The sequence below is a fragment of the Cricetulus griseus genome, chromosome 6 (assembly GCF_003668045.3).
Source record: "Cricetulus griseus strain 17A/GY chromosome 6, alternate assembly CriGri-PICRH-1.0, whole genome shotgun sequence".
Taxonomy (NCBI): Eukaryota; Metazoa; Chordata; class Mammalia; order Rodentia; family Cricetidae; genus Cricetulus; species Cricetulus griseus.
In genome coordinates this window covers 143,707,281-143,722,365 of record NC_048599.1, presented here as the reverse complement: position 1 = coordinate 143,722,365, position 15,085 = coordinate 143,707,281, and the positions used below count along the sequence as shown (strand labels likewise).

The 15,085-nt window shown below is 43.4% G+C and overlaps 1 protein-coding gene across 6 annotated transcripts in view; it reads right to left on the bottom strand.

Moving 5' to 3' along the window:
• Positions 1-14,580, bottom strand: part of Nup214 (nucleoporin 214) — an 85,366-nt gene extending 70,786 nt beyond the window's left edge. For 3 of the 6 annotated variants that reach the window (XM_027423860.2, XM_027423861.2, XM_027423863.2), the window contains exons 1-11: positions 14,411-14,579; positions 12,350-12,545; positions 11,312-11,463; positions 9,598-9,796; positions 8,780-8,850; positions 6,575-6,638; positions 6,070-6,173; positions 4,758-4,864; positions 3,999-4,065; positions 2,618-2,744; positions 1,395-1,556 (exon numbers count right to left, since the gene is read on the bottom strand). In XM_027423860.2, the coding sequence (XP_027279661.1) occupies positions 1,395-1,556; positions 2,618-2,744; positions 3,999-4,065; positions 4,758-4,864; positions 6,070-6,173; positions 6,575-6,638; positions 8,780-8,850; positions 9,598-9,796; positions 11,312-11,463; positions 12,350-12,545; positions 14,411-14,455 (1,294 nt within the window). In that variant the 5' untranslated portion in view covers positions 14,456-14,579. Of the gene's footprint in view, positions 1-1,394; positions 1,557-2,617; positions 2,745-3,998; positions 4,066-4,757; positions 4,865-6,069; positions 6,174-6,574; positions 6,639-8,779; positions 8,851-9,597; positions 9,797-11,311; positions 11,464-12,349; positions 12,546-14,274 lie in introns of all 6 variants that reach the window. The other 3 variants (XM_027423862.2, XM_027423864.2, XM_035446153.1) reach the window with 3 other exon arrangements.
• Positions 14,581-15,085: the final 505 nt, after the last annotated feature.

Here is a 15,085-nt window from a genome sequence, read left to right as displayed (position 1 = left end):
AAATAAGAACTGAGTATTTGAAGACCATCACACTATTATTACTTGGGGCCACTCAACACCACATCCTTGGAGGTGCTGTGTGGAAACAGACAGAGTCATCAATATCTTCCAAATCTAGACTTACACCTTAGCCATACTGGGCAGGTACCAGAACAGACTATCTCCTACCTTCATTACTCTATTTTCACTCATCAAGGCATAGCTGTTACCTCTGTACCAGATGAGAAGGAAGGAGACAGGTCTCTAGAAAAAACTAATGGCCACTACCCCATGGTTGTGCTTAAGCATCAATGATGCAGAACAGTGCTCAGAAACAACTACCCCATAGGTGTCAACTAGACAGGCTGCCCTGCTCATTGCAGAGAGACTTGTGAGGCTAGGTATAGGTGCTCATAAAAATCGTGAGGGGAGAACATAATGCAAAGTGTATACCCTATGGGTAACTGAAATTCAGTACAGCACTGGCAGTCTATGCCAGCAACCTGGTGGATCACTTGGGGTCACAAAGCAGTTGGCAGGGCCCAAAGTATCCAAGTGCTCTGTGACAGATGACTCACTTGGGTTTACGGAACAGTCTGAAAACATCACCAAGCAAGATCAACCATATCCCACCCGAATAGTCAAGCAGTCTTTAGGCAAACTAGTAACATTATGGGCATCTTAACCACATAAGAAAAGTATAGTCTCACAGAACTAAAGAGAAAATAGCAAAATTCCAATATATGGGGAAAAAAGTACTTCTAACAAGTCTGACACTTTCTTCTCACAAATGATACAATGCTGCTAAAAAAAAAAAAAAAATTAACAATACAGATTGGCATCTCGATGTGCACACAAAGATTCCATCCCAAAATGCTGACTATGCTCCTCCTTGACCGTCTGTAGAATCTATTTTTGGATACAGATTTTCTGTAATACAGGTATTATCTGACAATGTTCTCAAGGAGGAAGAAAAACAAATCAAAAGACAATGAAATATAAATCAGAGACACTAAAGTCTCCATATTCCTATCAGCCAGAAATAGCCACTAGAGTTTAATAGTCCCTTCCAGTGTTAGCATGACATAGCATACAGTGGTTCTTCATGACACATCTTTCTACCCCTTTGCTTTCAATAAACATTTTTTCAGTTACATTTTTCACTGTCTGTGAGCAACTGCATGATTAAACAGATCTTTAAAACATAAGCCATACAACAGAGCTGGGATCAACATGGTTGACCTTTCTCTGTCAAGTGTAGAAAGAACCCAGAGATGAAAGGAGGCAAAAATGTACACTTTTGTTCCAGAACAAAATCAGTCCAAGCCTTCCTATGGTAGAGTGACCATGTGTAGAAAAGATACCTTCATCCTTGGAAATGATCATAGGCTGCCAAAGCAGGCAGAGGCACACACCTGAGGACTTGGGCTGTCGTTCTCCTTCTATTGTGACCAGCTCCAAGGTCTTGATTAGGGACCTAACCCCAGGATTTTGATTGATCATATAAAAGGGACAAAGCACACCATCTGTTGAAAGTAACAGGAGAACCGGGGCAGCAGGAAGAGTCTTTTCATCATCTGTCAAAAAAGAAAACAAACGTGTTAAAAGAACTACATCACCAGGCAGTAGTGGTGCACGCACACCTTTAATCCCAATACTTGGGATGCAAAGGCAGGTGGGTCTCAGGGAGTTTGAAGCCAGCCTGGTCTACAGAGCAAGTTCTAGGACAGCCAGAGCTATTACACAGAGAAACCTTGTCTTGAAAACAATAAAACAAACAAAACTACCAAAAGAACCATGTCAATTTTCAGGCCTGGACCAGAAGGGCAGGCTGCCCTGCTTAAGCGGTCTTGAGGGGCTCCTTGTAACAGCAGCTGATTCAGATGTGAACAGCCTTTCATGCAGCAGCTGCAGCAGGAGCTCCTGTCACTATCAGATCACCACATCCTGCTGGGCCCTGAGGGATGTTCCATAGCCTGTACTCCCCCAGGCTCCCTCCATTCAGGAGGGAGGTTCAGCACTACCCCAACAAGATAGGAGTCTCTGGTAGATGCTGGGTTTGGGACAGAAGTGACAAGATGGCCCCCTTTCTCTCCCTCCCTCCCTCCCTCCCTCCCTCCCTCCCTCTCTCTTACACACACACACACACACACACACACACACACACACACACACACACACACAGTGAATTCAGTTACTTTACACTCATTCACAGTTGAATTTTAAGTACTCAAGAGTATCAGCATGCAAGCTCATCAGACCAAATGTGTGTATTAAACCAGGGAAAGGACAAGGAGCCCAAGGTGCCTAAGCAGAACAGCTCTGTATGGTGATGTTCAAGCAGGCAAATATTCTGCAACTGCCTCATCACATCTCAGTCACTGTAGCCGCACTGCTGACCTCCATGAGGGAAAAAGAGTATTCAGAGGCATCTGCAAGCCCTATATGGAAAACATGGTCCCTAGGGAACCAAATGTTACATACTCAACCTAGTGCAGACTCATGAACTGTATCTGGCTTCGGTATCATTAGTGAGCAGTCATGTTTGGATAGCTTCACACTGTCATGACGGCCCCTCCGCTGCCATGCCAATGGCTCCACGTATAGAGCAGCTATTTCTACAGCAAACAGTACTCACTGATGACGACTTCTACTTCATTGGTATAATCTACGGCAACACCCATGGGCAAGGAGTCGTCACTCTTGTCTGTCACAGGCAGTTCAGCTCGACTAGAGTCCTCTAGAAGCCAAGATTCCCAATTAGTCTGAAAAGAAAAAACAACAACAACAACAAAAAAACCCCGTGTGTTGCTTGGCATTTTGTACTGCTTCTCAGCACTGTGCAATCAACAGAAAATACATGGCATGGTTCAGCTTCCTGTGCTGACGGGGAGACTCTGACACGTGAAACAACATCTAAAAGCCAGGGGTAAGGTAGTCTGGTGTATCCACACCCTGCCTTGTGGGTTCCAGGTTGCCTGGCACAATTTGGCAGTTCCTAAAGATTGCAGATGCCTATGTCACTAGTCTCTGGCACAGAAGGCAACTTTAAGGCCTTTTTTCCTGTCTCACACTGGCCAGACCTGCTGCTTACGCTCCTCGAGAAGCTTCTACATCTTTCCAGTAACATTCCTCATGCTCCTGATTTTGTGGCTGGGCTCCATTCCATTCTACAAATGACTCCTGAGTTTTATGATTCATTAACATTCTGTTTTGGCCAACTGGGTAGCATGAGTCAGGCGGAACAGAAAACAAGTAATGAAGCTGGAAACACAGCAGCTGTTCAGGCCCAGAAGAGCACACACTCACACTACATGGCTGTGCTGAGAAGTGGTCAAGGTACAGTCACAAAGCTGCTAACCAAGCTGACTCTAACTCTTAAATAAGCCCACAGACAAATCAAAAGGGATCTGGTACCCATTACAGGCCAGCATGCAGAAGGTGACAGTGTGGGGACTACAAACAGAAAGATGGAGGGAACACCTAAAAAGGCTCTATGAAAACAGGTGAGTCTAACAAGAGGTACCGAGGTTGCAGAGGGCTTGTTGCATGTGCACAAAGCTCTGGGTCTAACCCCAACACTGTCAAACCATGTATATGAGAGGGGAGAGGGGAGAACCTATGAGAGGGGAGGGGGAGGAGGGAGAACATATGAGAGGGGAGGGGAGGAGGGAGAGTGCTATTGCTGCCCATGACACTTTATCCTTTAGTCTTTGCACTAAAAGCTCACTGAAAGGGACATGCATTACACACTTTTGTTTGTTTGTTTGTTCGGTTTGTTTTTTGAGACAGGATTTCTCTGTGGCTTTGGAGCCTGTCCTGTAACTTGCTCTGTAGACAAGGCTGGCCCTGAACTCAGAGATCCGCCTGCCTCTCTCTGCTTCCTGAGTACTGGGATTAAAGGCATGTGTCACCACTGCCCAGCTACATGCATTACAGTCTTAACCAGTCACCTTCACTTGACCTTTCTCAAAAAAGCATCATTCAATTTAAAAGTGACAAAAAGGGAAAAAATTTACCTGATCGCTTTGTCGAGCAAGGATGCTAACTTCTGTTGACGCTGCAGATGCTGCCAGCACTAAATCCCTTAAGAACAAAACCGAAAGGCTATTACATTCAAGCCCACAGCTTCAACCTGATTGGGTCTACAGCACAACACAAGGCATGGTTTCCTAGAAGGCTAAAGAGAGGATGGAAGGTGCTTGATATAGTGCTGAGATTTTTAGTTCCAAAAAGTGCTGGAAAACTTGCCCACTACGATTTCTCTAAAGACAAGGGGACACACAGAACCAAGTCAAGGCTCACAGAACCCACAGCATGAAATCCACCTCGAGAAGCCCCAAAGGGCTCTCAAAGAGAAGCTGTTCTTGGAGAAACCCTGAATGAGTTCCTTAGGTATCAGTATTTTTAATCCAGGTGTAACAGATAATGCCTGTAATCCCAGTACTCAGAAGGCTGAGGTAGGAGGATCACTGCAAATTTAAGGTTAGTCTGAGCTACAAATGACTCTTTTTCAAATCAAAACAAATCAATATTTTCATTGGAGCCACTCACTATCATTGAGAAAATTGGAATTTGTGGTGCTGAATGTGATGGCACAGGCCTTTAATCTTAACCCCAACCCTGGAGGCAGAGGAAGGCAGACACTGTTACCCATCAGCTGAAAACACACTGAGACCTCTCAGCCTGTTCTTTCCTCTCTTACTCAACAGTTCCCTGCTGGAATTCAGTAACTGAGGTATGTGGCCTGACAGCGGCAGCAGGAACGTTCTGCTCACCACTCCTCGATGTAATTGAGGTAATAATGATGCTGCCGCTCTGTACAGCTGCTGTAACAGGGCTCCATGAAGTTCACAAATATCTCTGGGTGCTTTTCTTCTTTTTTCTAGAAACAAGAGAAAGGGGGGAGAAATCTTATGTACAATTTATGTGCTCACAATCTCAAGTCAAAATCACTTAAGCCTAATCAGAAATTTGAAGCAAAATTTGTGCACAAGTCGGGCATTGGTGGTGTGTGCCTTTAATCCTGGCAATCAGGAGGCAGAGGCAGGTGGATCTCTGGGTTCAGGGTCAGCCTGATCTACAGATCGAGTTCTAGTATAATCAGGGCTACACAGAGAAATCCTGCCTAGAAAAAACCTAAATAAATAAATAAATAAATAATAAAATAAAATCAAGATAGAAGCCAGAGAGATAGCTCAGAAGTTAAGAGTATTTATTGCCTTTACAGAGGACCTGGGTTTAGTTCCTAGCACCTATACGGTGGCTCACAATCACATTCTAGTTCCAGGGGATTTGATGGTCTCTTTTGACTTCTGTGGGCAACAGGCACACATGTAACACACATACATACATGCAGACAAATACATATAAAATTCTCTTTAAAAAAAAAAAATCAAGAAATCCCTTTCTTTCTAAATTACAGCATAAGTAAACACACATCTTAACCCTTTTGCTTGGTTTGGTTTGGTTTTTTCAGACAGGGCTTCTCTGTGTAACTTTTGTAGACCATGCTGGCCTCAAACTCACAGAGATCCGCCTGCCTCTGCCTCAGTAGTGCTGGGATTAAAGGCGTGAGCCACTACTGCCCGGACCTTTTTTTTTAACTTCATAATTAAAGCATGCTTTTGATGGTCTGAATGAGATTGGTCCCTACAGGTACATAAGCTTGAATGCTTAATCCCTATGGGAAGGATTAAGAGATGTGGCTTTATTGGACGAGGCATGTCTCTGGGGAACAGGTTTTGAGGTTTCAAAACCCCAAACTAGGCCAACTGTCTCTCTCTGGCTACTGCTCCAGTGACATGCCTGTCTGTCTCCTGCCATGAAGATCATGGACTAAGCCTGTAAAACTGTAAGCAAGACCCCAAATAAATATTTTCTGTTGTAAGAGTCGCCTTGGTCATAGTGCCTCTTCACAGCAATAGAACAGTGACTAAGACAATGCTCTACATGGCCACCGTAATTTTGGTTCCGGGCCCACCAGACTCTATCATCACAGTCAATAAAGAAAGGAATTGAATTCTAAGTTAGCTTGCTAGAAGACTTCAGTGACTCTCAGAAAACAAAGATGTTCTGTCACATGCTTACCGGGAGCAAAGCCATCACCATTTCTGGACAGGTTTCCAAGGTCCCATCTGCACCAGCATAGACTATCATGAAGACATAGGTACCAATCCACAGCACATCCAGAACTGAAAAACAAACATCCCTAATTCCTAGGTCACTGAACTCAGAAAGAAGGCATGACAAAATACATCATGTTTAGAATAGTAACTTTGTGCTGCAAGAGTTAACTCGGACACACACACAAAAGTACTACTATGGCTTTACACTGAATAAAAATAATTCACAGACACAAAGGCATCAATTAGCCCAGTTTCTTAAAAGTAGTGGGTTTTCAACAGGATTATTATTATTAGGGGAAATGAAGAATTCTTGTAAAAATGCAAGACCCATTTCAAGTTATTACACTGAATAACTCATTACATTAGGTGTGAAACTGGTTCCTACACTGTCTTGATTAGAGACAGAGGATCTCATGTGGCTAGAATGGCTGTAGTAGAAGTCAGAAAACAAGCAAAGCAGTTGTTACCTCTTACAGGATGATCTGACTCATAAAACGGAGGAGACGGAATGACCTTTTTTTCCTGCAAAGTCTGAAAGAGATTTGACAAATGTCAAATGAAACAGTGCTTAAATCAATGAAATTCAAACCCAATCAGATGCCCTAGAAACTGATGCTCTACCTCCCCTCCATGCCCCGAAACAAAGGCAGCACCACCTACTCCCTACCCGGGAGATGCTCACATGTGCACCTTCAGATGAAGCTCGTGAGAACGCTCAATGCAGCAGCATTCACAGTGCCACAGCTATAGTACTGAGGCATATGACCAGCAATAAGATCACATGGGTCTGTCAATACAGTAGACGACTACAGAGCCACTGAAGAGAGAAAAGCTCCCTGCACACAACTGGAAAGAAGCCCTCAGTAGACTAAGGTATTAAAAATTAGAAAAGCAGGTCTGCGTGTGCTGGTACACGCCTTTAATCCCAGCCCCACCCCCAGAGTCAGAGACAGACAGATTTCTGTGAGTTCGAGGGAGGCCAGCCTGGTTTACCTGGTAGAGTTCCAGCACAGTCAAAGTTACATAAAGAAACCTTGTCTCAAAAGCAAGCAAAAAAGCAAACAGCCAAGCAATTAAAGTCTATAAACTGTATTATCATTTTGGAGGCTAATGATTTCCAAAAGACTATGCAACCAATTTCACATAATGTTTGACAGCAGCAAGCAAAGGTGACTGCTTGTACTACCAGTTCCTAAGGAGGCTCAGTGGTTAAGAGCACTGGCTGCTCTTCCAGAGGACATGAGTTTGATTCTCAGCACACACATGACAGCTCCCAACCATTCCTAACTATAGTTCCAGATCTCATGGCTCTCTTGTGCCCTCCAAAGGCACAATGCATGCATGTGGTACATATGCATACATGTAGGTATAAAAAACCAAAAAACAAAACCCAACAACAACAACAAGTAAATCTATAAAAAATTTTTTGCATGGTCAAACACTCCTTTGATCCCAACGCTCCTGAGGCAGAGGCAGGTGGATCTCTGAGTTCAAGCCCAGACTGGTCTACATAGTGAGACCCTGTCATAAAAAAACAAAACACGGACTGGAGGGAGGGCTCAATGTTTGAGAGCACTGGCTGCTCTTCCAGGGGATCTGGGTTCAATTCCTGGCACCCACATGGCAGCTCACAACTGTCTAACTCTGCCTCCAGGAGTTTTGACACCTTCGCATAGACACACATGCAGGCAAAACACCAATGTACATAAAAAAAAAAAAATTCCAACAAAACAAAACAAAAACCCCCTAAGGCGAAGACGAGAAAATACAACAACAAGAGCATCTGTTTTGTTTGTTGTCCACAACTGGAGAAACTGAACTTTTCAGATGGTTGAAAGATAACAACTGTCCTTTAACTGGAGTGAATCTGTTATGGTAACAGGTTTTTCCATCAACTCCTTTTCTTTTTAAGCTATTTGCACCCCTCTATGCAGGTTGCTAAACAGACATCATTCATGGACATGAAACATTTCCAACAAAGCCAAGTAACAAAGAATGATTGTGAGCAGAAATGCCTCCTTCTGCTTTATTCCAACATTTCCTGATGTATTTTAAGAAGCCATGGCACATGCCAGTGATCCAGCACTTAGGAGGCAGAAACAGGAGGAGGTTTGAATATCAACTGAACTACATACTAAGATCATGTCTCAAATGACAGAAAGAGGAAGGAAGGAAAAGGATTTGGGAAATTTTTCTACTAAAGTATCACTGTTTCTGAATGGCAGGATTAAAAATTATTTCTTTTTAAGCTAAGCAAACAGAGTGAAGTTAGGGAAATAGTGCATAGCATAGAACCACATTTTACTTTAAAGGAAAAACAAAAACAGCACATGCCCACACCAGCAATTTATATGTGCATCCATAAAAGGGAGTTCCGACTACACAGAACAGTGGATTCTCTGGAAGGACTGGGTGACAGAGCAGAGAGGGCAAATCTTTTCTTCATTCATGAAGAGCTTTATTACAATAATATAAATTCCTTTAGTTTATTTTGTAGTGTTAAGGATTGAATCCAAGGCCTCATACACTCTAACACTACGATATTCACAACCATGAATAGCTTATTAATAGCAAGAAAAAAAAAGTCACAAAGATGTCTCCAAACCACCCCCAACAGTGGTGAGTTAAACAGGAAAACAGGAAAAGTTCTCAAATGCAAAATAGGAACTCACAGGAAGATACTGGACCACGGTTCCATTCTGCTTTCCTACTGCCAGCTGCTTTCCTTTGGGGCTCCAGCACACTGAGAAGACAATGCCGCCAATTAAAAACCCAGTGAAAAGAAAGCAAACCCCAAGACCGAGACAGTTACATAATCACCAAGAGAGAGCATCCCCAAGCAGAGTGGAGAAAGTGCAACCATTTTAACAATACAGCCAATTATGACTTACCACCAGGTCATTAACTAAAAGCTAAGAGTGCTTTTCCAGTAGAATTGCAAGACAGGGAGAATGAAAGTGTTTAAATGATCAAGGAATCACTCTGTTGTTTCTATTTGTTACTTCTAGTGCTTTTCATAGAGGTACAAATGACTTTCAGATGGCCACTCTTTTAGATTCAGAAACAATTATTGTCAAATATCCAGTTTTAAATGAGCTGTGCTCATATATCTTTCTCTCAATAGCCCAAGTACATTCAAATTAATTCATGTATGCTGTTTGGTTTCAATATCATTAACTATAGAAATAAAAAATTATTATTCTCAATTTCCCTCCCCATCCCCAACAATCTACACAAAACAAGAAAGCCATCCACTTTCACTTCTAGAAATTATTATTTTTTGTTTTATTGAGGCAGGGTTTCTCTGTATAACAGTCCTGGCTGTCCTGGAACTCATGCTGTATAACAGGCTGGCCTTGAACTCACAGAGATCCATCTGCCTCCCAAGGGCTGGGATTAAAGGTGTGCAACACCACCACTCAGCTAGAAATTAATTTTTAAACAGCTGGCCATAACTGTACTTTATAGGCAGGAAGCATTTATTACCCACCACATGTAACTGCTGCCGAGGGAGGAAGAGTGGCACACACTTTCACCACCTCTGTAACTTGCAGGACAGCAATACTGCCATCAGCCAGACAAACTGCCACCATGGAAGGGACAGTGGGGTTCCACTTCATATCAGTCACCATACCATTTACATCCTTTGAAAGCTTGTGATAGGTAAATGGACGTTTCAGTGGTTTAGCCTGTTCAAATAAGGGCACAAATGCAAAATAAATAAATTAACAAACACAAAGGCACTTAAGATTCAGAGGAAATGATTGAATATGCATTCTTTTTTAAATTAAACTCTGCATTTCTTCATAACCAAGGGTGGCGGGGAAAGAAGGGGCTCTGCATAGCAATCTTTTTGTTACAAACAATTCAATGGAACTTAGAAATGGCCATCATTATTCCACTATACTTAGAGATACTGCCAGTAGGGATATGCAAAAGCAGGAATCTTAGATCTGCTTAATGACCTTTATAGTGGGAAATTACCAATACGGAGCTTTTTGATTTCTTTCTCAGCTTTTGGTGGGGGTTTTATTTGTTCTGTTTCTTTTTTTTTTTTTTTTGAGACAGGTTCTTTAACCTGGCCTGGTCTCAAACTCACTATCTGCCTACTCTAGTCTAGGGAATACAGGTGTGCTAGCATGTTTGGCTGGTGGTAAACTCTTTGAAATCTGTCTCTCCATCTGTAAAATGAAGACAGTGTACCTAATATAGGAAGCATGAAAAAAAGACAAGCCATACAAAAAACATCTAATGCCAAAGACATAGCCAATGTACTACACAGCTACTGAATAACTTGTCTGGCTGGGAAAAACCCTGGATCAGCACAGCCTAGATCAAACCTTCTTGTTTAGCCCCATGGTCTGCCACAGAGCAAATCTCTAAGTCTCCTCAAGTAGTGGTTTTGTGTGTAAATGAGAAATGTTAACTTGGTACAGGACATATTACAAAATAATTTCTAAAATATTTTCTGTCTCAAAGACTTAAGAGTCTATATTTAAGGAATATTTTTTAACCTATACTTTAATACAGAAAGACTTCACATGTCAACCTGAGATGCATTTGTTAGGTCCAAAGGAAACTACTCCACTTCCCCAAACTCCAAAAGTCAGACCAAATATCCAGAAATGAGCTCAACCAGGACTATAGTAGTATTTCTGGTGGTTAGATGAAATTCGGCATTCCTCAGGAAATTGTGAAACTGGTTCCCACCTAAAGGAATCATTTCCCTTATTAGCGTATTAGCATATCAGAGCTCATGATGGCCCCAGGTTCCTTTAGTATCATACATTTCAAAGTCCATGCTAACATGGAACCTCTTTCCCTATCCTAAATTCTTTCCAGCTCACGGACTTCCCTCCCCAACAACCCCAAGCTACCCATTCTCCTTATAACCCTGATCTTCTCAATATGCTCTCCCCACTCTTCCCTCACTATGTTTTCTTCATTCTCTATCCCCCACTATTCTCCCATCTCTCGCAGATAGCCCTGGCTACATCCTGTCTGCAGGCCATGTTCAATCTACTTCTTTCTCTCTCTGCTCTAGATTCTTCCAAATGCCTCTGGCTGTGCATATGTAATAAAAACCTTCCCCTTAACCATACCATGGAGCAGCCCTATCATCTTTTTATACAGCTTCCAAATCAGAATGTGTATGAGGAAATTTCTTTATTCCTATGTTGAAAATACAATTGACAGTAGCTTACCTGATTTGAAAATGTGCGAACATCAAAAAAAGCTATAATGGAGCCACATTCACTGGACACCATGCATGCAGAGAGCGTGAGGTTGTCACAGCTCAGTGCCAGGTGATGTACTGGGAATTTCAGAGCAACATTCAAGCCATCAACTGGTTCAACTATGAGAAGAAAAAGACAAAACAAAAAAGAATGTTCTAGGCACATAGCCAGCCATAATCCTTTATCCAAGTCAATTTGAAACATTTTCTCATCTATATAAACATATACCCTTGGATCCTTAGTTATAGGAACTAATTTTAACTTTCTTCCTAACTGGTTTTCTTTTCCTTTCTTTTTTTCCAGATAGGGTTTCTCTGTGTACCCCTGGCTGTACTGGAATTCACTCTGTAGATCAGACTGGCCTCAAACTCACCTGCCTTCACCTCCAGGGACGGGGCTGGGATTGAAGGCATGTGCCACTACCAACCAGCTTAACATTCCTATAAGGAGGTAAGGAAGCATTAAATATCCCAAGACTTCCTATTGTGCTTGCTGAAAATGCTTTTGCTCCAATGTTCCAAATACACATACCCATCTGTTGGGTTGGCTCTGGCATGTCTTCTCTTAGGCAGCCAGAGTCCAGCTTCAACTGAGCAAAAGAAAAGCATGGCACAACGGCAACTTCTTCTTCCCCAATCTTAGAGGAACAACTCATAGGAACAGAAGCACAGAGGGCTAAAGAGAAAACTCAGAAAGGCTTTTGGCACCCTACTCTGCAAAGCAACCTTAAGCCCAAAAGCAATTTTAATTTTCACATTAAAATTGTGTCTTGGGCCAGGAGGAGGTGGCGCATGCCTTCAATCCCAGCACTCAGGCAGATCTCTGTGAGCTGAGGCCAGCCTGGTCTACAGAGCGAGTTCCAGGACAGGGTCCAAAGATAAAGAGAAACCCTATCTCGAAAAACCAAGAGAAAAAAAAAAAAAAGGTGTTTCAGGAAGAAACTACATTGATTAGCATGCCACCACAGCCCCATCTCTGCTATGCCATATAAATTAAAGTGCTTACCAATTTTATTGGGATCATCTCCAGGTTTATTTTGGATAAGAAGGCTTTTAGTAGGGAAAACATGCAAGCCATTGAGGCCACCAGCAAAGAGCATGCCATACTTATTGGATATGGCAAGAACACTCGAGCGCTCCTTGGGCAACTCTTCAGGAGAGTCAAAGATCCTCACTTTCTTCAATGCTCTAAACTGAAAGTCCTGTTTTGGAGGATGAAACAAGATCAATTTTCAGGAAGGAAGAAATTAAATCATATTTACTATTATAGTCCATAAATACAATTTCAGTATAACAAAAATACATTTATTACTCTGAGTACAACAATTTCCTGTTTTTAGACTCCATAATCACTAAGATTTATTGAAGACAGTTGGAGAGGGCTCAGTGGTTAAGAGCACTTGGGCTGCTCTTCCAGAAGATCTGGGTTCAATTCCCAGAACCCAGATAGAAGCTCACAAATGTCTGTAACTCCAGTTCCTGGGGACCTGACAGCCTCACACTTTATTAATCTCTAATCACTTTGTTAAGCTGAATCTGTCTCCCCCCACCAACTCCCCAAACCTATCTTTTTTTGGGGGGGGGGATTGAGACAGGGTTTCTCTGTATTGCTTTGGAGGTTGTCCTGGAACTCGCTGACCTTGAGCTCATGGAGATCCTCCTACCTCTGCCTCCCAAGAGCTGGGATTAAAGGCGTGCTCCACCACCACCCTGCCCCAAGCCTATCTTTAAGTCAGGGTTTTTGTGAAAAGAATGTGACAGATTTAAGAGAAAATGTATTTCCATGGAGCCTTATGGTTTCATAAAGGGTATCTAGCACAGATACCAACTCCCTTGTAGTCCATGTTTAATGCATTTTTACTCAAAGGTAGACTGAAATATTCTTAATCCTAGTTGAATATAGTGGGCAAAGGTTCACACAACTTTCCCTGTGGAACCACACTATGGGTTCATAAAAGAATAAATCATCCTAATAGTCATGACTATACTACTAGGTCTTGATAGCCTTTGTGTAGAGAGCCAGTATGATGAGGCAGTACAAAAAAAACTCTCCTTTCTGGTACTGACAGTAACTCACCCTGTGGTTCTAAGGCTTCTCTAGCCCAGCATATCTGAAGAACATGACCCATGCCCATCATGGTGCTCAGCACAGGTACTGATGCTCAAGAAACAGCCACTATTTCTAAGCACAGTATGGACCACTCTCGCATATATTCATTTTAGTGATTCACTGTTCACACATATGTCTAACACCTTCCTGTAATTCACTCATTTCCAGCTGTCTACCGTTCTCTGTTTTCACTCGGCCAGATTATATATAAGTCAACTATTAACACAGTAAGCAGAAGAGGGGGAGAGAGGGAGTCCACCTTATCATTAGAGACACTTGTCTTCCCTTTAATTTCCTGACTTCAAGCTGATTTCCTGTGTCAAACTGTCTTTCTATTCCAACTAACTAGGGGTTTTGGAAGGCAGAAAGTGTATCTTGGTCCCATCTTGGGTAGTCTGGACCACCTTCAAGTACCAGTGTATGGACAACTAAGAAGTGAGGGTTTACGCCAAGTGTGGTGATGCAGACAGACCAATAATCCCAGAACGTGTGAGTTGGAGGCAGGAGGATCAAGAGTCCAAAACCAGCCTAGAGTAGACAGGGTTAGAAGCCAGCATGGACTACAAGAGACCATGCCTAAAAAATAAGACGTAAGGCTTTGACCACGTGACTTTGGAGAATTTACTTTGAGAACTTCAATCTGCTCTCTTTATGAGCTAGCTGTAGAAGCTATAGTGTCGAAGCCCACAGTACCTCGCACACAATAAACAAAAGTCGCTGTTAGTCCTATGACGACCAGCACATGAGAGTAACTGGGGTAACTTAAGAGGCGTGGCCAAGCCCACCCAAAGACATGTGAGCCGCACTTGCAGAGAACTCACGCCCGCGACACGCACAGCACTGAGGACGCTCTGTGAGGCGAGCGCTCGGAACCCGGCAAACTGTTGGAGCAGCCGGCGGAGGCGGGGGGAGGCTCCAGGACTACCGCCGGCAGGGAGGCCCCGGCCAATCTCTAACCTTCATCTCCCGCTCAAGGACTATGGCATCCATATCGTCTCCCATCCTGCCGCCTTCAAGGTGACCAAGTAGCTGCCGCTGCCGCCCGCGGCCTTTCCAATGCAGCCCAGGCCGCTAGGGCCCCAACTTCCTCCCCTTAGAGTCAGTGGCGCGCGGGAGATGCGCGTTTCCGGCGCGCATGGATGACGTCAACCACGCCGGTTTGTAGAGTGGTCGCACAGAGTCAGCCCCGGGCTCATCAGAAGTCGCGCGCTAGCCAGTCTACCAGGCCCCATTGGCCAGTTCCGGGGAGGGGGTGTGGCCATGAGGCGCGCGCAGGCGCCCTCCCTCCTCCTAGTGCACTACGCACATGCCCGTTTTGTGTGCGTTTCTTTCATTGGGCGGCGCACGCTTTGTCGTTTCAAGACTCTGGAAAATTCCCCACAGCGCTTGTCTGCCGGGCTGTTAGTAGCTTCCGACTTAGAGAAGTTAGAGACTTGAAAGGTTTTGGAAGCGCGGACAGTGACGCAGATAGTTGGTGGACTGGCGTGTTCCGGTGCTGAACCTCCTTTGCCCAAAGCTGAAAACGGAGAGGAAAAAGGGCAAAAGATTTGTTTTATTTATTGTTTTCAAAGTAGTCGTTTCAGAGCAAAAGCCATATCCACTTCACATCGCAATTTGTGCGTAACTTTTCAT